General features: G+C 41.0%; 1 protein-coding gene across 2 annotated transcripts in view; it reads left to right on the top strand.

Annotated features, from left to right (window-relative positions):
• Positions 1–19,768, top strand: part of YTHDF1 (YTH N6-methyladenosine RNA binding protein F1) — a 97,926-nt gene extending 78,158 nt beyond the window's left edge. The window contains exon 5 of one of the 2 annotated variants that reach the window (XM_069243186.1): positions 16,427–19,768. In XM_069243186.1, coding sequence (XP_069099287.1) covers positions 16,427–16,453 — 27 coding nt within the window. In that variant the 3' untranslated portion in view covers positions 16,454–19,768. The remainder of the gene's footprint in view (positions 1–16,426) is intronic. The other variant, XM_069243187.1, reaches the window with a different exon arrangement.
• The last annotated feature ends 2,427 nt before the right edge of the window (positions 19,769–22,195 follow it).

Below are 22,195 nucleotides of genomic sequence, written 5' to 3'. Positions count from 1 at the left end.
GAAGTCATGTGACATTTAATAAGGTGCCAAATTAGTTTTAGTTCACTTTAGTTTGTCATCCTCGTTAACCCTTACTTTGTCCCAGATGGTGTGGCGAAAGGGATGGGAAACTGGCATCACTGTGACGGGGACGCTCCTCATACGGCTCAGTGACGTAATATCCTGTTGAATCCTGAGCTGAGACAGCACTTGTTGGCATAGGAGAGATTTCAACTACTTATATCTAGCCTTGTGATTGGAGGAGAGTCGGTGGGCGAAGAATCTGCAGGTAGATGAGAGTATCCACTAGAAAGATCTCCCTAAAGGTTAATAACTTGTTCATTGGGCCCACAACCTATGCCTGCCTACGGGTCTCAGCAACTTCTAAAATATTGTGTGTGGCAAGCCGTGTAAGAACACTGTTGGGCTCTGAAACGCTTGCATTTATGCTGACTGTGTAGTTAGTTCTTCCAAATTCCCTCAAGGAGGAAAGTACTGAATGGAGTGCCAAGGATTCATATTCAGAACCATCCACTCTAATTGATGTTGCTGAGGAGGGTCGGTGGCAGTCATCACTACAGGGACGTCCCTTGGCTCATTCTGCTGAGGAAATTATTGTGAATGGCTCATTCTGCTGAGGAAATTATTGTGAATAAGTAAGAAGACTGAGGTTAATACCTTATCAATTCCATTAGCTTTGAGGCGTTTGCAAATTTTAAAGCAGAATCATACTGCAGACCGTCCACAATGCGGCTGGCCTTGAACAAGAGTATCATCCTGAAACAAAGACCAATATCAAACTGAAGACCCCTGGCATGTCAATAATAAGTCTTCTAATAAAAATAGACTCTTATTAGAAAATCAACTCACAATAATGAAAATATTATTTACAAGTAGTGCAGCACACTCCATCTTACTGTCTGAGTTAATGCCCTGGGGAGCTGCAGATTTGTTGTGAGCTCAAAGTGATGTCAGCTAACCCTTAGAGTTCCAGACATGGACCATGCATTGACACAGCCACAATCTGCATTTCCTTGTCCACCTAAGTGCTTTAAAAACAGTCTGAAGGCATCTGAGCTAACATTTGAGAACACCATTTCCGCATATACTAGGAAATTTCCTACACTGAAGAAGAGGAAGGTAGCTCCAAATTTGTAGCTTTCCTGTAGGGCAGGAGTTACTGCCACAAACTCCTTTCCCGATGCAGGCTAACTGTGAGTCGTAGGAACGAGAAGGAGTGTTGAGGATAGGTCAAGTAGGCAGGAGAAAGCAGTGGTCATAATATCTACCAAACAAGATATTTCCTATTAGGACATCCTCTTGTGACTAGTCTTCAGCTTCTCATGAAGAAATACAGTGAGCTGTCGTCCACCACAGAGTTATGATGCAGGTCTTGCAGAGGCAGGACGACTTTCTCTTTTAAACTGTCTTGAGCAACAAAAAGCAGCCACTGCGAGCCAGATAGAAATCAGACGTCAAATCTACAAAACAGAATCGATGTATGAATTATATGTCTGTTTCTCCGTTGAAGTCTGTGCTACAATATGTTTACATGCACACTGTAAAAGAACAGGTTTCAGACCGGTATTTACAGGCAAGTGACATTTTCCTTCTGTCATAGTATCTTCAAAGAACCCCTAAACATTCTCCCCTCATCCCCGAATTTAGGATTTTGAGTAGACTGTGGAAATGAACAAGAAATGCGCTAAGTGCTGAGATTGTTTGGGTTTTTGTTTTCAGTTTTCCTTTTGTAAGAAGTTGCATACATTTGGTAGTGATTTTTTTTTCTCACTTGCTGTTTAGGCAACCGTGCAGTTGTGCTCCGTATTTTAAACAATTTATTTTATTTTCTTAGGATCGATTTTGCACATTTACAGTAAAACATATTTAAAAAGAGAATTTTTGTGATTTTTGTACACTTTTTTTTTAGTGCTCTATTTGGAAAGATATGTCGCTTAATTTAAAAATTTTGAGGAATCTTGAAAGTAGGCAGAGATGTTCAGCTCTGTGAATTGAATGAAGGTGACCATGGTAGAGAACTGATATTACAGGTTTCTCTGTGAACTTCTGATGCAAATGAGCAAATTTCTGTTCCCACTGCCTACAGTTCACGTTGATAATAAAAAGCTTTTCTGATAAGCTTAGCCATCATGGTCGCAGCTAGACCGTGTCTTCAGGGATGCAGTAAAATATATTGGCACTACGCCATTAGACTTAAGATAGGAGTTTCCATTGAGTTCTGAACCTATTGTGCCATGTACAAGGATCGGATTGTAGCCCTGCAAGTCTTTAGCTGTAGCAGGTAAAACCTACTGAAATAAACCATCTCAACCTTTATCATTGAAAAATTAAGCAAAGTGCAGTTTTATAGTCTCCTCCATTCTCATCCTTCTAAACAAGACTCTGTGTGATTATCGTTTCGTTTTTGCCTGTATAATTAATGCACAGTAGCTTTGAGTCTGTGTCTTGTAACATGGACTTCCTTACTTGGAAGACTTTCTCAATAATTATTCAGTTTCTTGGCTTTGTTAGATTTTTATTTTTTTTAAATTATTTTGCATGCTTCTTATTCAGTAGCTGTTTGTCCCCTCACTTAACCCCTTTCTCCATTAGAGCATAGCCCTTTATCATCCTTTTGATTGGCTGACCGGACGCTTCCACTGCTCACTTTTAGTGAACTACTTTTGTTTTCTTTTTTCGTCAAGCACTCCTATCTGTTTCCAGTTCTCTCCCTGGTGTGCTTTCCCCCTTGCTGCTGCCGCCTCTCTTTTGCTGTTTTTCTCCTCCCTCCATTCCGTTCTTTTTTTATTTATCCCCCGTAAACAAGTTGCTTCTGCCCCTCCATCTGCTCTGTTGCTTTTTGCTGCCTCTTGCCTAGCCGGCCCTTTTTTTATTTTTTTTATTTTTTGGGACAGCCCTGCAGCTACCATTCACGGCCATCTTTTCTCCAGAAAAACACTATTTAGCATTTCAGTTTTAATATTTTTTTATTTATTGATCAAAGTGGCATCATCCGTCTTAGATTGATCAATTAAAACAAATGTTGAAAATGGCACGTCTTTTTTTTTTTTTTTTTTTTTTTTTTGCATAGATTTTGATTAAGCATGCACATCAATATATAACACATGCATGCTCCTGCAGAATTACACATTCATCAGCTCGCTGCTTCATTGTGCTTCTTTTTTTTCATGTATTGGATAGATGTACAAGGTGAGCGATTTTGGTTTTGCCTGTGCGTGTTTATATTGCCAACGTGTTCTGCAGCATGAATCTTTTCTGAATTCACACGCTGTGCATTATTCCACCATCTAGTGGTTGGGTCTAAATTTTCTACAGTTTTCCCAAGGTTTTTGTTCCATCTTCTTTTTCTACTCCTGTTTTTTGGTGAGCGTCAACAGAACCTCCATTTGGTGTCTCCTTGTGACGTTGCCTCCGGATGTCTTCACTCCCATTCGCCATCTTCAGATTCTTTTTTAGGTTGAGCGTGCCATCGCTTCCAACTTATCTGTTCTCTAGGCTTTAACCACGCCAATCTCACACCCATCACTTTTATTTGTTTGTGAGCTTGCGTATGAAAATTCCCTTCATTCTATGTTTTAAAGGCATGCATATGTCATGCCTTTTCTGGTGTTTAGCCCTCCTTGAGTGCACCAGCCAACTACTGTTAACATATGCAGTGTCCTTGTTTTACGGACGTTTGTGGACTACTTTTTTACTTTTAGCTTGACCTTCTCTCGATCGGCAGTATTGGAGCGATTTGCATAACTACCAGTTACTTGTCATTGGATTTTTTTCAGTCTCGCTCACGGCACTCCCAGTTGTTATACAGCGGGAACTCAATGTGCAGTATTGGAGCACTTTATGCAAATCGCTCCAATACTGCAAATCGAGTTCCTGTTCCAAATCAAAAACAAAAGATTCAATGACAAGTAACTGGTAGTTAGGCACATTGCTCCAATACTGCTGATCGAGTTCCATCTAGGCAGTATTGGAGCGATTTGCATAACTGCAAGTTACATGTCAGTGTTTCTTTTGTTTTTTTAGTAGCTTTCATGGCGCTTTTATTTTTTATACAGCAGGAACTTTATCTCCGGTATTGGAGTGCTTTGTGAAAATCGCTCCAATACTGCCAACGAGTTCCTGCTGTATAAAAACTGAAAGCGCCATGAGCTCAACTCAGACACAAAAGAAACAGTAACAAAAAAGTGGTCATTATGAACGTTGCTGCAATACTGCTGATCGAGTTCCCACTACGCACTCATGGCGGCTATGGCGCATTCAAATTTTACACAGCGCAATGGGCAGTATTGGAGCGCTTTGCATGACTACAAGTTGCTTCACATTGTTTATTTTTTTCGTTTGCGCTCATGGCGCCTGTGGGGCGTTCAAGTTTTACGCAGCGGGCACCATTGGAGCACTTCGCATAACTATCAGTTACTTCTTATTTTGTTTTTCCTTTGCGCTCATGGTGCCCATGGCACTTCCAAGTTTTACACTGCACACTGGGCAGTATTGGAGCTTTTTGCATGATTACCAGTTGCTTGTCCTAGTTTGTTTTGTTTTTCCTTCGTGCTCATGGCGCTTTAAAGTGTTGCACAGAGCAATGGGCAGTATTGGAGCATTTTGCATGACTACCAATTACTTCACATTGTTTCTTAGTTTCCTCACTTCAGTTACAGAGAGGTCAGTGCATCCCGTTCTTGCACAGCATACAAAATGTCAGTGCAAAGCTTCTTTAACTGTAGTTAAGCACTTTTTGTTCATCATTCTATAGAGCTGTGATACCATATCCTTCACAATTCTTGTTTCACTGTTTATCATTGAAAGTTCGCTTTTGTCACCATGATCTTGCAGAGTTGCTTGCTCAGTGGGATCATGTGGCAAGAAAGGACCAAATTATGAGGCAGGGTTGACCAACTTATGTGGCAAAAAAAAAAGTCCACTTATCCATTTACCATGCCAATAGCTCGAACTCTAGCAAATGCGAGATCTATTGCATTGCAAATGCTTGTTTCAGCCGTTGGGTCTGGATGTTATTGTGAAGACGTCTTCATCTTAACGAGGAACTTGGAAGAATGACAGAGAAAACTATGAGGAAATTCAAACAACTCTGAAAATTCATGAATTGACCAACTTCGAGGAGGAGAATGAAAGGAGGATCACATCATATTTCGACGGATCATTGAGAATGCCCCTACCGGGGTGGGGGAATTTGCTCTCCATGGCATGATGGAAAATAAGCGGTTTCAGTTCTGTAAGAACGGCCACCATAAATATGCCCAAAAAGACAAGCATCCAGTGTGCAATCTGTGTCTTCCCGTCGACCACCGGAGCAAAGATTGCAAGGCATGCGCTGTATTAGTGCTGAAGATATTGAGGCTAAGGCTAAAGCAGAGAATAGCTCATCACTTGCTTCGGGGGCAAAATTCAGCACAATTGCTTTGAGATCTGGGCTTTTCAAGCGATGAGGAAAATGTCTCAGAGGGCGCTGAAAGAGAAACTTCAGAGGGCGATCGAGACATCTTAGAGGTCGGAGAAGAAGTTCTGAAAAAGAGCAGAAGGAGGTGAGTCCCAAAACTCCATTAAAGCACTTGAGTCGAAAAAATCCATCCCGCTGCATCAAACGGGGGCCTTGGCATCGAAACTTTCGTCTGCAGGCAAAATCCGCGAAAGGGAGTCGCATGGAGCCTTCAAGGAGGTTCCTGTAGAGACAAAGCCCCAAAATAAAACTTGAGTCGTGGAAAAGAGAAAGCCTAACAAAAGAGATTCCTCGTCAAAGGGTTCCGACTCACAATCAAGCCATCGAGGTCCACAGTCTGTACAGACACCAAAAGAAATGTTGACGTCGGCATTGAAGAGAAAGCTGTTGTCGGCCAGCCCCGCAGGCCGGGCCATCCAAATTGCAAATAAACGGAAGAGGTTTGAAGCCGAAATAGCTGTGCTAATACAAAAAAGAGGGAGTTTTGCGAACCTCTGAAGAGTTTTCGTATCTCACAAAAAATTTCAACATCAGAAGAGTTTTGAGTCAGAAGCCTCAATAGGAAGAGTTAAATTATGAGGCGGAAGAGGAGCAAGGTTATGTTCAACCTTATGAAGGAGAATACAGGGAGTGCTAATGGGAGCACCTGGTAGGGTACTCTACTAAGGAGAATGACTAGTCCCATCCCTCGAAACTGTCAGCCCCAGGTGACATTGGAATGTACAATTCAGTTGTAAAGAAAGCAGCTGAGAAGATTAACGTGCAGATGGAGGAGGACAAACCACAGTCTTGTTTTCTTTTGGAAACATTATTGCCAACACAGACAAGAAACCAGTATCTGCCTATGCTTCCTAGGGTTTTGGACCAGGGAAGGTAAGCCTTTAAAGAGCCAGCATCATGTAGAGCAGTCACTCCAAGAACAGAGAAAAAAATATAAGTTCTCATTGAAAGAGCCTCCATACATAAAAGGCACTGTCCCAGCAGAGACTTTTACTTCGGCAAGGAAAAGGGGGAGTATCCCCTCCACATCAGGGCCACCCCAAGATAAAGAGAGCAAGAAGATGGAGTTCATGGGCCGTAGAATGGAGCGCAGTGCAGCAAACCAAAGGTGCATTGCCAATTACAATGCTCTATTCAAGAGGCGCACACACCAGCACTGAGACAAAATAGGGGAGCTAATGAAGCACCTTCCTGACAAATATGGAAAGAGGGTAGCACATCTAGTAGAGAGTTGCAAAAATATTGCCATTACATGTCTAAAATCGGCCCCGGGTGCCACAGACACATCAAGTAGACAGCTCATGATGTGAGTTACCCTGAGACGCCATTCATGGTTCAGAATTTTGGGATTCAAACCTGAGATCCAGACTAACATCATTAACACACCTTTCAATGGTTAGCAGTTATTTGGTAACTCCGTAGACGAATGTTTAAATCAGTTAAAAAGAGACAATGAAATTGCTAAATCAATGGGAGTGTTACAGTTTTGAGGAGAATTTCGAAGAGGATCCTTAAGAAAACTATCTACTAGGGGTCGCTTTTAATCAGGGAGTACTCACCAGAGATTTCAGGGGAGCACACAACAACATTGCAACCGACTTGTCAATACCAACCACAAGGGAGGCATTCCTTTAGGGGGAAGAGTCAGAGCCTGAGGACAATATACGAGAGGAGGATCAACCACTGCAAGCAAGTGACAGCACTGGAGTAGCATGCAAAGTCAAGTACGCAAAAATTCAAAGTTCCATCACTTTTCACTAGTCGGTGGAAAAATAAAAAAAGGTTTCTCATGGAGTGGAGGAAGATAACTTCAGACAAATGGGTACTTAAAAATGATAAAAATTGGATGTTGCATAGAATTAATGAATTGGTAGCAAGGCAAGCTATAGATCCAGTACTGAAACAAGAAATAAACTGGGGAAATTACTCAACATATTTCCTAACCAATTTTAGACCTCAGATGGATCAACAAATTCATAAAAAATCAAATTCAAGATGACAACTTTGCAAGAAGTTATTTCTCAACTTCAAGAAGGGGCTATAGATTTAAAAGACACATATTTGCACATATCAATGAATGCAAAATATAAGAACTATCTGAGATTTGTAGTCAGGGGGAAAACATTACCAATTCAAGGTTCTAGCCTTTGGAAAAAAAAAATCAGCACCAAGAGTGTTCACAAAGTTCCTAGCTGTGGTAGCAGTACGCCTCAGAATGGAGGGGGTGGGGGAAATTACATGTGTATCCGTACCTGGGTGATTGGTTAGTAAGAGTGCACTCTTACCAAAAATGCAACCAGGACATTTTAAGGGTGTTAAACTCTTCACTTCTGGGTTTTTCATTGAACATAGAGAAGTAATTTCAAGAACCGGAACAGGAGAAGTTGTTCTTGGGAGCAAGATTAAATCCATTCAAGGGAAAGCATTCCCCAGCGAGAAGAGGATCCAGTCTCTTTTGGAGGAAAGTCTCTCTTTCTGGAAGGGACAAGGTCTGACAGCTAGATCTGTGGGCAAGGTATTAGGAAAGATGGCATCATGCATTCCTTTAATCCCTTACGTGAGACTGCATATAAGACCAATCCAGGAATGACTTCAGAATCATTGGTCTCAAGGAACAGGAAGTTGGGAGCATCTAGTGGTTGTCACTCAAAATGGTCAGGAAGAAATGGTGTTGTTCAACAGGAAACTCAGGGAGGGCTATTTTTGCAACCAACTCCTTCAGTTACTGTAACAACAGACGCCTCACATATGGGATGGGGCGCTCACCTGGGCTCTCTGAAGGTAAGTGGAGTTTTGAACAGTCAGGATGCAGTACAAAATATAAATTGGCTGGAATTAAAAACGGTCTTTCTTGCCATGAAAGTGTTTCCGAAGCACATTCAGGGAAAGCCGATTCTAATACAAACAGCCAACACAGAAGCAATGTTCTACTTCAACAACCAAGGAGGGACTTAATCCCCCCCCCCCCCCTCTCCAAATTATCTCAACAATTATGGATTTGGGCAGTTCAAAGAAACCTAGGCAAGTCAAGCGATTCATCTACCAGGGAAGTAAAATTGTGAGGCAGACAGATTAAGCAGACATGCCTTATGATGGCATCCAGGCAACCACACCCTCAATCTCGGCGGAATGACCATCCTATAAACTGGTCAGGAACATATGCATATGCTTTTCCACCAGTACCACTGTTACTCAGAGTGATCAACAAATGCAAGAGGAGCTACATGAAGCTGATTATAGTAGCTCCTTAATGGGCTACACAAACATGGTACTCAGAGAAAGTACATTTGGCTCAAGGAAATTATCCGGCTCTACCAAGAAAACAGGATCTACTGTCAATGGAAAACTGAAACTGGTACTGCACCCAGAACCAGAATATTTCAAATAAACGGCGTGTCTCTTAAAGGCTTAGAATTTGGTCACATGAAGTTGCCAGAAGATACAACGGCAGTACTAAGAGAGGCTAACCAACAACAAGGAAATGTTGTATTAAAAAGTTGGAATGATTTACACTTTGTGTGTGAGAATTAAATTAAACAAGAGGATCACAAAAGAGAAGACTGGTTTAAAATATTTAACACACCTGTTACAAGAGGGGCTGACGTATGCTTCTTTGAGAGTTCATCTGGCCGCTATAGCGACTTATACAAGAGGTCAGATGGGAACAAGCTTCTTCATTGCACCAGTGGTGAAAAGGTTTTTAGATGGAGCAAAGAGGGTAGTCCCTTCATGGAGGGTCCCAGCATTAATTTGGAATCTAAATTTAGTTCTTACACAGCTCCTGAAAAATCAGTTTGAGCCTTTACACAAGACAACTTTACAAATGTTAACATTGAAAACTGCTTTTTAATAGCGATAACATCTTTACGCAGGGTCACTGAGTTACAGGCTCACACAATACAAGAACCTTATTTTCAAATTCACAAAGACAGAATTGTCATGAGAACAGATCCACATTTCATATCAAAGGTGGTTTAACAGTATCATATTAACAAATCAATTCAAATTCCCAGTTTCTGTCAAAATCCCAAAAAACAAGCGGGAAGAACTCTACATACTTTGGATGCAAGGCGTTGTATCATGTATTACATTGAAAGGACAAAGCCTTTTAAAAGAACTCAACAATTATTTGTAGTGTTCTCAAAAACTATCAGGGAAGAGCAGTGTCAAAGAACACTTTTGCAAGATGGATTGCGCAACTGATTAAACTATGCCACTCAAATATAGAGGAAGCATTACCTAGGACACAAGGAGCACACACAACACTGAAGAGAGGAGCTAACATTGCCTTCATGTCAAACACCTTTTACAAGAGAGATGTATGGCAGGAACTTGGGCATCCATGCATACCTTTACAAAACATTATTTCGTTGATATACAAATGAATAAGGAAGCCCAAGTGGAATAAAGGGTGTTAAACCATTAATTTACAAATCAATACCAATCTTCATCCCAAACACCACACTAGTTGAAACTGCTATAAAATCAATGCACAGCATGTGCATCCAGAAAAGATCCATGCTGCAAAATGTAAAGTTTCTTACCTGTAGGTGTAGTTTTGCAGCCTTAAGATTTTCTGGTTTCACAAGCGACCCACCCACCTCCGCCAAGACGATGGGAAGAGGAAAGGGTTTTGTCTGCTTTACGAAGAGAAAACAGTGATCATCCAACTGTCGCATACGTGGTCTTGAAAGAATAGGTATTTTCTTGCTTTTGTCATCTAATGTTTCTGTCCATTTCGAGAGAATCAAGTGGCTTAGGTTTTCCCTTTTGACACTGTTGATCATTTGACCTGCATATGTTAGCTTTGCTTGAGGCTTAAAAATCTAGGAATCTTTTTCTGTGCCCTTTATTTTGTCAGACTTTCCCAGGTAACTTTACAAAACCCATCCAACGAAGAATGTTATAGCCATCTTGGAAAAGTGCCAGTTGTACCCATAAAATTCTGCATAGTCTTTAGTATGAAAGTCACCCTTTATGATAACCTTGTATCTAGTAGCAGCGTGCAGAGCTTTTTTCTGCTTCAGAAATTTGATTTTTCACAGACGTGGTCTACGTTTTAGGTCAAGTGCACAATCTCTCTGGCCTGTTATAATCCATCTGTGGGCTTTTAACCACACCCACCGAATGCTCATCACTTATCACTTGGGCTTGCCTTTAAAAAATCCTTCATCATTGGTAAATGTTTTATTTTTGTCCCTCCTTGAGGCGGTTTTGGATACCGCCTTGGACACTGAGCCTATTACATGGATTATTGCACTTTTGCCAATACGTTTGACTGCGAGCAAACTTTTTACCTTTTGTGTCGCTCCTTCGCACTCATGCTCATGGCAGCCGTGGTGCTTTGAATCGCTCGCTTATGGCAACTCTGTATGATCTCAAGAAAACTAGCAGTTTTGCTGGACAACATTTTTCAGCGTATCTGAAAGTTGGAATCCAAGGTGGACAGTCTTGTGTTTAATGGAACAATGGTAAACTCTACGAACAGTACTGCCACCCCAGTTCCCAGCAAAGGAACAGTAGAAAAAAAGAAATGTTGCCGGTTTGTATGAAAATAGGTTAATTTAATTACTGTAGTTTAAAAAGTAAAAATTATAAAGAGTTTGGAGGCTTGGCTGCTTCCCTTAATCCACTATCCTTATTAATCTTAAATGTGTCCTAAGCAGTATTGCATACTCTAGTTTGCTTTTCTGTCCTGTGGGTACACCTTCATTATCACAATGATTGTATACGTACTGTGCAGAAGAAAACTCATATTTGCAAGGACGATTTAGGCCATGCATTCTCTCCATTCATTTAGAGACTTTCTTTTGAGAAATGACTGCATGGCTGGTCATCCGAGAAAGGCTGTTTCTAAAGTTGTTCACAAGACCAATTTCTTGGACTGAAGCGTGTTTTTTTTATTTTTTTTTATTTTTTATAACATTCTAGCACATTAGCCGTTATGTTTTTTTTCTTCAAAAAGAGCAGTTTAGCAAAACCACAGCACTTATTACAAGGAATCAACAGAGTAATATTACACTGGGAGAGACAAACATAGCCTGAAATTGTTTAGTGTAGACTGACTGTTGGGTCCTGCAAACCTTATGTGTAACCACGTTTTGAACCCTTTGCTCTCCTGTAGCCATGAAGTCGGTTTTCTGACCAGTGTAATGAGACATACTAAGGTTAAATCTCACAGTAAAGCAAATGTCTGGGGATTGAATTTTGCTAATGTTTAACACTATTTTCTCATTTGCTGCCTTGTTTTAGCCCTTTTTACCCAAGACCTTTTTGATATTTTAAAAATCACATAGACTTTATCAGTTGAAGGCAATATGGCTTCAGCAAAGGTTTGGGCACTGCTGAACACTGCTTGAATATCCATTTATTAGTAGGAAAGTATGTGATCGCAAAGGACATTTCACTTTTTCTTACTTTTATGGAACTTTCCACTGGATTTGACCAATATAATTTATGGCAGATTTTATTAGATTTGGATCTGGGGGTCTCCCTGGTTAGCTTTTTGCATTGTTATCTTCTAAATCTGTGTGCCAGGGTAGGTTATGCACCCAGAGGTGAGTGTTCCAAGACATTCAAATTGTCCAGGGGGTACATTAGGGATGTATTTTTGCATCCGTAAATTTTATCCTGTAAATAAATAAGCTCAATGCTCATTTGGCCCAAAGTGGACAGGATTTCCCGCCGATTGGCAGGCTTCTATGACTTGCCCTACTTTACGTAGATGATGCCATTTTATTAGCTCCAACTTCTTTGAGCCATAAGCGGCTTCTATATTTTTTGGCTACTTTTAAGACTAATCTGAAGATGGATATTAATTATAATAAGTCCCATCTTATGATTTGGAGTGGTAAGAGGCTTAATGCGAGACCCTTTAACTGCAGTGGCAATGTTTGTCTGCGATGAGTTGCTTCCCCTATTTGCAGGTAAATTCTGATTCATCTAGAATATGGAAGAGCAGTATCATTGCTAGGTGACTCAAATATACTCCGTTGATTAGCGCTGTTTCTTAACTTATACTGCTGGAAGGGGGGGGGGGGGGCATTTCATCTTTTTTTGGAAATATATATTACCTAATGTATACCTGTGACACTTATGGTGATGGGATGTGGGATTATTCTAAGGTAGCTTACCTTCAGACGGAAGAAAACGGTTTCTGACGCAGGTTACTATTTCAGCCACTCTGTATTTTGTGTGCGATGAGGAGCTTGGGCTGAGGTATACTGAAAATATAATCGGTCTCTCTCTGCTGAAACTTTGCAAATTTAAAGTACTCTGGAGGTGTCTCTAAACAAAACTTTTAATGCAATACTGTTTGGTGTGCGACAGAGAAGATACAGCTCTTGGCTCGCTTACATTAAATCAAGTTTTTTGAGGTTGTGTAGACTCGCTGTATTTGAAGAAGTTACATAAAACCCTATATTGAACAATATCTTTTATTATCCACTGCAAATGGCCTGGAAGCATATTTGCTGTCCAGATCCAATTTTTGGAAACTGGGGATGTTGATGAAATTCAGACTTAGATGTATTAGAAATGCGCTGTGCTTCCTGTTAGGTCAGTATGGGATAACAGATGTACATGTAGACCCCTGTGATAACAGATTCCCTCATTTTTGTGTTCTTTTGCTATTATATCAAATATACAAGGCAGATCCTTCTTCCTGTCTTGAAAATGCATAAGACATTGTACATATGTTAACAAACCTTAATGTCAACCATATTTGTATAGGTGTTGGTTCTTTTTTTAAATGTAACGTCTGCAGCAGATCCAGTATGCAAGCTTCCCTGTTCTTGGTAAATTCATTATTGATTCAGAAGTTTGTATGTGTATTCTGCATTTATGTGAGATTTTTAAATGAGAATTTATGTATTGAAGCAGTGAAATTGTACCATCTGTTATGATGATTTTAACAGTGTTTTGATGTATGCCTAATTATTTTGTAGCATTTTAAACAAGCATTGATTGTGATTTTAAAAGTTTTAGTAATTCTGTGATTAGGAAGTAAAGGGTATTTGGCACTTCAATGTTTTTTCTTAAAACCAAATTAAGTTATTTTGACTTGACTATAGGTATATGTAAAATATACTTTGATTATATGGGCTTTTTAGCTAGCCCTCTGCAGCCATTGGTCTGCCCTTGTCATCCAAATGTTTTTTCCAGTCAATAGAGCATGCATTATGGGGAAAATGGGGCAGCCCACTTCAGCCATTGGCTGACTTTAATTTGAGTGGCAGCATGCTTCTCTTTCGCAAAGAGCACTTTTCGTAAAGAGCATATTCGCAAAGTAGTTCCCTTCATTACCAGGGACGACTATGGCAGTTTTTTCTTTTTGATACAAATTTGTTTCAGTCTGCCTTTTTTTTTTTATTCGGTGAGGGGCCAGCAGTTCACCCAAAAATAAAGTTTTACAGATACCATTACAAAAAATACCAAATATTGTCAAAGAGAAACGACTTGCAGCCAGCGCCACACTTATGGACTTTGCAAATGCTTAATTGACTGTGCAACGCAACACAGTATATAGTGAAGTCTTTTCTTCAGCATTAATAATGCTAATTCTCCTATGTTTGCTGCTGTTGGTTATAGCATGATAAGACAGAATGTCATGGCTCAATGAGGTTTTCCTGCCTGCAAAACAATTGCAAATTACAAAGAAATTTGTTTTCAGTCTAAACCTTCTTCAAAAAAGCAGAACATTCAATTTCTGAGAAATTCTCTTAAAATAACTCAAATATGATTAATATTGACCTATGGCCTCTGTCGTTGAATTATGCTCTGACCTCTGATCTGCATCTTTTCTTTCAGTGGTGACAAACGGTAAAATTGTTTATCTTATGGTTGTTTTTGTTTCATTATTTCTAGTCCCCTGTGTCATGTCAGAAACATCTGTGCAAGTAATTACCAACCAAAGATAAAGCTGAAAATCACTTTCCAGCTGTGGATGGTGCAGGGAGGGCGTGTCTGCAGTGTCCTAGTTTTTGTGTTGACCAGAGTCGGGTTCAGAAGATATCATTGTTATTGGGCGGGATCAACCTGTCGCTACATCCCTGCAGCAAACCGAATCAAGCCCAAGTTCTGGGTAAAAGCGGATGATTTCAAAGTGTCGGGTGACTTTTCTGCAGTCTTTTCCAAAAAGCTGAGCGCTAAAACTGCAGACACCTCTCTCCGATCACATATAGCGGGATAGAATTAGAGGCGGTTCTTAGAAGCTGACTTTATGCATTTTCGTAGTGTGGAGTTAAACTGGGCAGAGCTGTGAATCAAACATTTAACGAGACTGAGTGCCTTAATCTTTCATCACATGTCCCCCTGGTGACAGTGACTTTTTCACCTCTAGAAAGAGCCGACACAAGCTGTGCATGTTAACAACTGCATGACTTATGTCTTTCTTGTCAGGGGGGGGGGGGTTTGTTAAAACGTTATGTATTCCTCATTGTGGTACTTTAATATCTATTTTCCCCGTTCTGTGAATGTTGGTCAACATGTAAATGTTCAAAATGTTGATATAATTGTTTTTTTTGCAGGACGTATAGTTTTTCTTTCCCCAGCTGAACAAATGAGTGTGAATGGCTTTGTGAATAAATAAAGCGCCAAATAGAGTTTACATGTGGTCTGAAAAGTGGTGGCATCTCGGGATGTGGTCTGGTGGGGCCAGTGCCACATCTCTAAATGTACTGCTCTCCATTGGTGACAGCCAGCCAAAACAAACACAGTCCTCATCCTGCAATATTATTCCTGTTTTACATTTTCAAAAATAATAATTATAAATACAAAAAAAATATATATATATATATAATAATAAATATCCATTTACTCTCTTGTAAGCTTTACTCTCTCACCATCACCCTATGTCTCTATCAATCTGTACTCCATCACCACTCTGCTCATCCCAAACCCATGCTACTACTTTCTTCTCCAAAATAACCCTGCCTAATCTCTTCCTTCCTCTACCGCATCTAGCCCACCCAAACCTTACTTTACTACCATGATCTCTCAAACATCCCTACTAAATTCTCCCTCATTTATTTCACCTTTGACTCATCGAAAACTCCTCCTGCTCCTATGATCTCCCTAACCCTTTGTAAAGACTCTTCCCTCCTCCATCTCTACTGTAATCATCCCAAGCCTCATCCTATTACTATAAACTCCCAATTAACACTTCTGGATTCTTTCCTCCTCTGTCCCTACATTACTATAATCAATCCAACTCACAAATTGATATATCCTCTGCTCAAATTAACTCATACTAATTCTGTACTCATATTAACTATACTAATTCCTCTTGGGTTCTGGAGTGGCGTGTTACTGTCAAAAAATCGCTTCGTCAGGGGTAGTAGGCGCTATAGAAATACAATTACAACTGTTACTTTCCATTTTCAATTTATGTGGCAAGAAAAGTCCTGTCAAGAATTTACAACGCAAGACCCATTGCACTGCATTACAAATGCTTGTTATATCTACCATCCTTTCACATCTCTGTCTGAACCTTGCCATTCAATACACTTTTTTTCCCTGCCCAAAGCAAACCTGCTGACAAAGCTCCAACTGTTTATTGCAAGAGGAGCCACCAGTACGTGACAAAATAAAGTATTGTTTGCTGGTTCTGTCTGTGCTAAGGAAGCTTGCAGCACTAATGCCTATTCTGTGTGAGGCTGACTTACACTCCTATTGCCCAGGGTATCTCTTGTGTGTCAGTTATGCTTCCCATCTGTGTGTGTTTGAGGCTAGAAGGACATCAGCCTATGTAGTTCGGTTGTGCGAGTGAAGCCTCCATTGCTGCTTGCATTGTACTATTTGCATCTGCTCCATTCTTAAGGACACTTGCAATGCACTTTGTCGTTGGATGTGCCGTTTTAATTTTGTATGACTACCAAATCTTCGCACTCGGGAGGGGTTTTTTTTTTTTCTTCTTTTTTTTCTTCAAAAGCTGTGGTACTTAATTAAATTCATTGTTTTCCTTTGCAGGAACGCCAGACCCGAAGCAAACCCTAAGAATAGCCCTTAAAAACTGTTTTTTTTTAATCGGAACTGATCCCAATTTCAACTGTGGGGAAGAAAAGAAATGAACTAAAAATTACAACAAAAAAAGGAATAACTAAAAAGAATCTGATGCTGCTTGCTGGCCTCAGGAGACGTGTAAGCTCTCGCGCCAACGTAACGTCCCGGCAGGGGAAAAGGAAGTTGCAACGTACACCGCAAATGTTTGTCTTTTGATTTTGATCCCAGCTGCATGTGTGTTTGTCTGCCTGTGTGCACCTGCCCCACAGTGGTGCATCTGCCGAACCCCGGCCTGGAAGGGACTTCAGTCTATGGTTTGATGGCTACCGCTGTGGTTGGGCCTCGTCTGCTTTGGTTGTCTTCTACTCCACACAGAGCACAGACGTCTTCAGTGCCAGATCATGGAGGACTAGTTGCAGCTCTTCTACCGAGTCCGGTACTCGAGAATCATCCTCTTCTTCGGGATGGTGAGCAGAACCATTGCTTATGGCAGGTTCCGTCTGACCTGAAATGTTCTGATGTAGAGTATGAGAACATGGACTGGGTGTTGAGCCTATCTGGGGAGGAAAAGATGAATGTGATGCAAAACCTCTCTCGACCCAACCTCGATGAAACAGCACTTGCTTGCCCACCGTCACATCATTAGTTGAATGAGCCAATGAGTGATGTTGTAGTGATTGATTTGCCTTTGACATTTTCTCTTGGCTGTTCTGCATGTGTCGCCCCTTTCTCACTCTTGGGCATGTGCCTTTTGCACTGGCTTTTCCCCTCAAATTATTATTATTGTTCATTTCATTACCCTCATTAGTACTTTAATTTGTTTAACACGTTTCCCCTCAGTTTCTCCTGCCTGCCTTTTTCCCAGTGGGTCAAGTTATTCCTTCTCTTTCCAGTTGTGCCCAAATCATGTCTGCCTCACCAAATTCCTATCCTCCGGGCCTCCCCTTCTATAATTCTTCTCTTAACTTTCTTTTTCGTTTTGTAGTTTCAGCCCTTACCTCTGCTTTTCCCTTTGCATGTAATGTTTTTCATTATGCTTCCCTCCCCACCTCCCCCATTCTTAGTATGCTCTTGTTTGCCTCTGCCTTTCGCTTCTTGCTGTTCATTTAGTTCCTTGCTTCTTTTCCTGCAGCTTATGTCTTATGCCGGTCTGTTACTCGTTTCCTGTCTACATTTTCCCTTCTAGTTGTTAATGGATTGCTTACCCATCCTCTGCAGTTCATGTCCTGTGTCTGTACGTTCTGTGTTTCCTCATGTTCCTTGCATTTCCAGCATGCTCATCTCTTATTCTCTTGTTTTTTTTTTGTTTTTTTCTGGGCAATGTCCTTCACCTTCTCTTTTCCTTCTGTTCACGTCATAAACTGCTTGCGTGCTTTTTTCTGCAGTCTCTTCTTTTCCCTACCCATATTTGAGGTAATTCCTGCCACATTTCATTCAGCTCCAATTGCACTTGCGTCTTCCTGTAGCTTTTCCCTTTCCTATCCCGCTTCTCTATTTCTTCTAAAAAAAATTCCCATTGTAGTTCTGTTGCTACATCTCCATCCCATGTCTTCCTGCATCTCACGGGCAGGGCGTTGTGCGCGATCATAGTTTAGCATTACACCTTTTTGGCTTAGTTAAAAGTATCCCAGTGTCTTCATAGGCTGGGGTCTTACAGTAAATTTGCATCCTGGAGGCTGCCGTTTGAACACCATGGGTACAAGCACTACCGTTCGATGACAAAATCATTAAGACGCTGTGTCATAATGATGTAAACTTTGAAAAGAAGTATTACCATCACTTGTTTCCCAAAGATGATTGTTTATATTGAAAGGAGTATGTTTTCGCCTGTCAATATACATCTTTCCTTTCTCCCACAAAAATGCACAGGAGATAAATTCTGCACTTTCTTGTATGTTTTCCTTTCACAATCCAATTGTTTTAGCGTACTGTACTTCTAAGATCAAGTTTGAATTATTTTGTACGATTTGCACCACTTGTCATCCTATGATTTTATTATCTGCATGAATTTGTACCTGTTCAGACTTTGTGGTTGCTTTTGGTGCTCTGAAGTGTCCTAGTTCCAATGTTCCTCACAGTGTTCTTGCACGTCTTCTGAAAGTACATGAAAAGGGGTGGATAACATCTTTTCACACACAGATGGAGTGTGCCATTTTTATTAATACTTTTTTTTTTTTTACTTTAGTTGTGCTTAGAAGGCATTATTGTGCCTTGATCTTGAGACTGCAGCAAAGCCTAAGACCAAGAGCATCGCCAACTAGGAATATGGGAAGAGCTTAAACCCACTGCCCTCTTTAGCCCAGCATCCGAGATTGAGCTGGACATTAAGCCCCTGGCATCGCTATCCCAGTATGGGGTACAGAGCTTTACACCACTGCTTTCCTCATCCCAGGATTCGGTACAGAGTCGGTTCCCAGTGTGAATGCATCGCTTATCCAGAATAGTGTACCCTGCTCTACACAAGTGCTGACTTTAGCCCAGAATCTGATATTTAGTTGGACATAAGGCCGAGGACATCTCTAGCCCAGGGTCGGGTACCAAGCTTTTCACCAGGGCATCATTAGCCTAGTATCTAGTACAAAACGTTTCACCAGTGTCACCCAAGCTTGGTTCTACTAGGCTGGACAAAAGGCTTAGGACATTGATCGGCCAGTACTGGGCACAGTTTTTACACCAGAGACCTCCATATCCTAGGATGTGACATGCTGCTAGACACCAGGCTGAAGGGTCTCTGGCCTGTGGGCTCATAATTTCACTAGTGCCATTCTTGACCCTGGATCTGATATTGAGGTGGACTGCAGGCCCAGGACATTACTTACCCAAGTCAGGGCACCGAGGTTTATACTAAGGTACACCTCAGACCAGTATTTGGCACTTAGTGCATATGGTACAGAGCTCTACACAAGGACCCCCTGACCTCATCCTCATAGAGATGGGGATGAGGCCCAAGGTGTCACTAGATGAGGACTTGTATAGCTTTACATACAGGGTTGCTTCTATATACCTACAGCCCTGGGTCCAGCATGAATTTGAAAACCAGGTCAAGGTTATCACAAGCTCATGTTTTCCCAAAGTGTAGAATTAGTGCCCAGAAGTGCCAAGGTCTGGCAAAACATTGTATAGAACGAGCCATGTGGCCCAGGACCCGCTACAGAGCGGGATAACGGGGGGCCTCTTCAACCCTGGAGTTTGTGAAATCTCTACATCAGCCCGCTGTTGATGTTCATTTAGCAAGATCAGGCAATAGTGAAGTCATGTTTTTTGTACAGTTTTCAGACCCCATTCTTAAATATTCCACTTTATGGCATTAAAAAAAACTGCAAAATATATAATTTACCAATTCTGATCCATCCTCTCAGTTTAAATTAGTTAACAAGCACATCGGAATGTGAGTTGGTATGGACTTTCCACAAGGTGAAGTGCACCTTTTTCGAGATGTTATCCTCGTTACACAATTTGGGTGCATTTTGTTTTTGATATGCTTCATTTTGCTAGCCATGTTCAAGGTTGGCACTCCGAAGGTGAAAATCTATCTGTGTTACATATGCTTTCAGTTTCTGCTATGCAAGGTCTCTGGCTGCAAGCATAGACCGGTAGAGTGTGCCCATAGAAAATGTCCCTCTGTGTAGCGTACCCGAGGGTATAGGAATGCCTGAAAATGGAAGTCCATGGTACTACTTGGCTAAGGTTGCATAGGTCCTATTTCATGAGGCCATTGAACATAAGGAATTTTTCAGTCTAAATAAGCACCTGGCTTACATTGGCGCACTCATTCTTCAAGAGCTTGTTTCCTTCAGACTAAAGATAAAAATAGAGAGCTTTGTAGTCTCAGCATTGTTTTCAGTTGAATTATCCCTTTAGCTGTAGGACTTGCGCTATGGTCCCAAAGTGCTCCCAGATGTTTTCTTTTTTTTTTAAATGTAAAGACCTTAAGCAGCTCTGCTTGTAGATACCCATTTAGCTCCAACCGTGTTCTAGATATGTTTGGTGACCTCCTTTGGTTGTCATCCTTGTTGCCATCACCTTTATACACTCATCCCACAAGAGACCATGTCTATTAATTCCATGTAGTGTTGCTGTGGAATGACGTTGAGCCATATGCATAGCAGATGAGAGGTTTACTAAGACCTACTTTGGTTTTCAGTCTTCTGATTGGTCTCGCGTTTGCCACACACAAACCCCAAGACATTGCGTTCACCGATTCTGGAGACTATAGCTGGGCTGTGGCTTACAGCAGTCTTCTCTTTGAGGTTCGGCATGACCTCCTTTGTTGACGGTCTTCTGGTTTACCTCCTCTTCACACCGCTCACAACACACAAGGCCATGGCCACTGATTCCAGGGAGTATGGCTCTCTGGTGTGGTGTTCAGCCGTCTTCCAGAGGACGACCTTTGTGTTCTGTTGGATTTCTCCCTTCACATGAAGACAACCCAATTTATTTTCACTCTCACCATGTCTGAGACATTTCCTAAACCTCTGCATTGTAGGTTAATGCATTCAGCACTTGTTCCCCTTCATGCAGATCGTGTTCTAAAAAATAAAAAGTAATCTCCGTTTTTCAAGTGCTGTCCTAAAACATGTATTAAGCTTTTTCACCTCAAATGGTCTGAATTGATGCAGATGTAGTTTTCTGCTGGCAATGGCAGTGACAGTCATGCTATAATAGGATGCCCATGGATATAAGGCCTGTGTAAAAGAGCTGAAAATGCCTATTTCCTCTTGGGAGTGCCTTAAATCGCTGATGACAAGTGGATGTGTTGCTGCTACTTGAACACATAGCTATGGCCGGCTAGCTAACCATAATAGTGGGACAAATCTCCTAAAAAAATAAAAAATGGAAGCTTTCATCATGCCTAATCTACACTAATTATACCCTACCTCCCATCTCTCTTCTTGTCTTGCTCCCACTCCTTGTACAAGAGTGTCATTTAGAGTGTCCCCCTGCAACCAAGCTTCCTTGTTGAAGCCGGCACATTTCATTGTGAAGTGGTGTGGTGCTTTACTAATGCAGGTATTTTCGTCTGTTAGGAAGGAAAGCTCATTGTCGGCTTTTAATCTTTCAGGTCCTTTTTTACAACCATAAATGTACGTGTACTTTTTGCTATCTGTCCTGTTAACCATGCTGTTCTAAATCACTCACGAAATATTTGTGTTTCTCAAAATCCTTTCTCCTCCCCGTGTTAATATAATGTTGAGCTTTAATGTAGGAAAATGGACACATATGATGGATTATACCACTGAATGTACTTTCTTAAACTATCATTGGTGTGTGTTTTAATTCCCCTCTCCTTTGGATGAGTAAAAAGCCAAAATTGCTGCTCTGATACAAGGAACTGAACCTACCGCCCTCCTGAGATCGTATGCAGGATGGGCACGACTCGGACGCATGGAAATCTGGTGCTCCTGCCTGTGGCTGTAACCCACGGAAGTCTGCACGTGTTTTATCGTAGAGAACCTTTTACTATATTAGAAGAAAATCTTTTGAAACTATTTACTCAACAAGAAACGGACCTTGGATTTAAATCAATAAAGTTTAAGCTTCTCTTTTAGACTTGTATCTTTAGAGCGTATTCTGTCTCTGGACTGTTGCTGCCTGTGACCAGGCCTGGACGATGTTCGATGTTGGATGAACTGTTCTTTCCTCTAGGAGAATACAAGCCTTAATAAACATTACCTATTTAGCAAACTTTGCTAACCTGCATTTTGTTTTCATCTTTTCAACATGCCCCCATGGAGG

This window comes from Pleurodeles waltl, chromosome 7 (assembly GCF_031143425.1).
Source record: "Pleurodeles waltl isolate 20211129_DDA chromosome 7, aPleWal1.hap1.20221129, whole genome shotgun sequence".
Taxonomy (NCBI): Eukaryota; Metazoa; Chordata; class Amphibia; order Caudata; family Salamandridae; genus Pleurodeles; species Pleurodeles waltl.
This window is presented reverse-complemented; position numbering and strand designations above follow the sequence as displayed.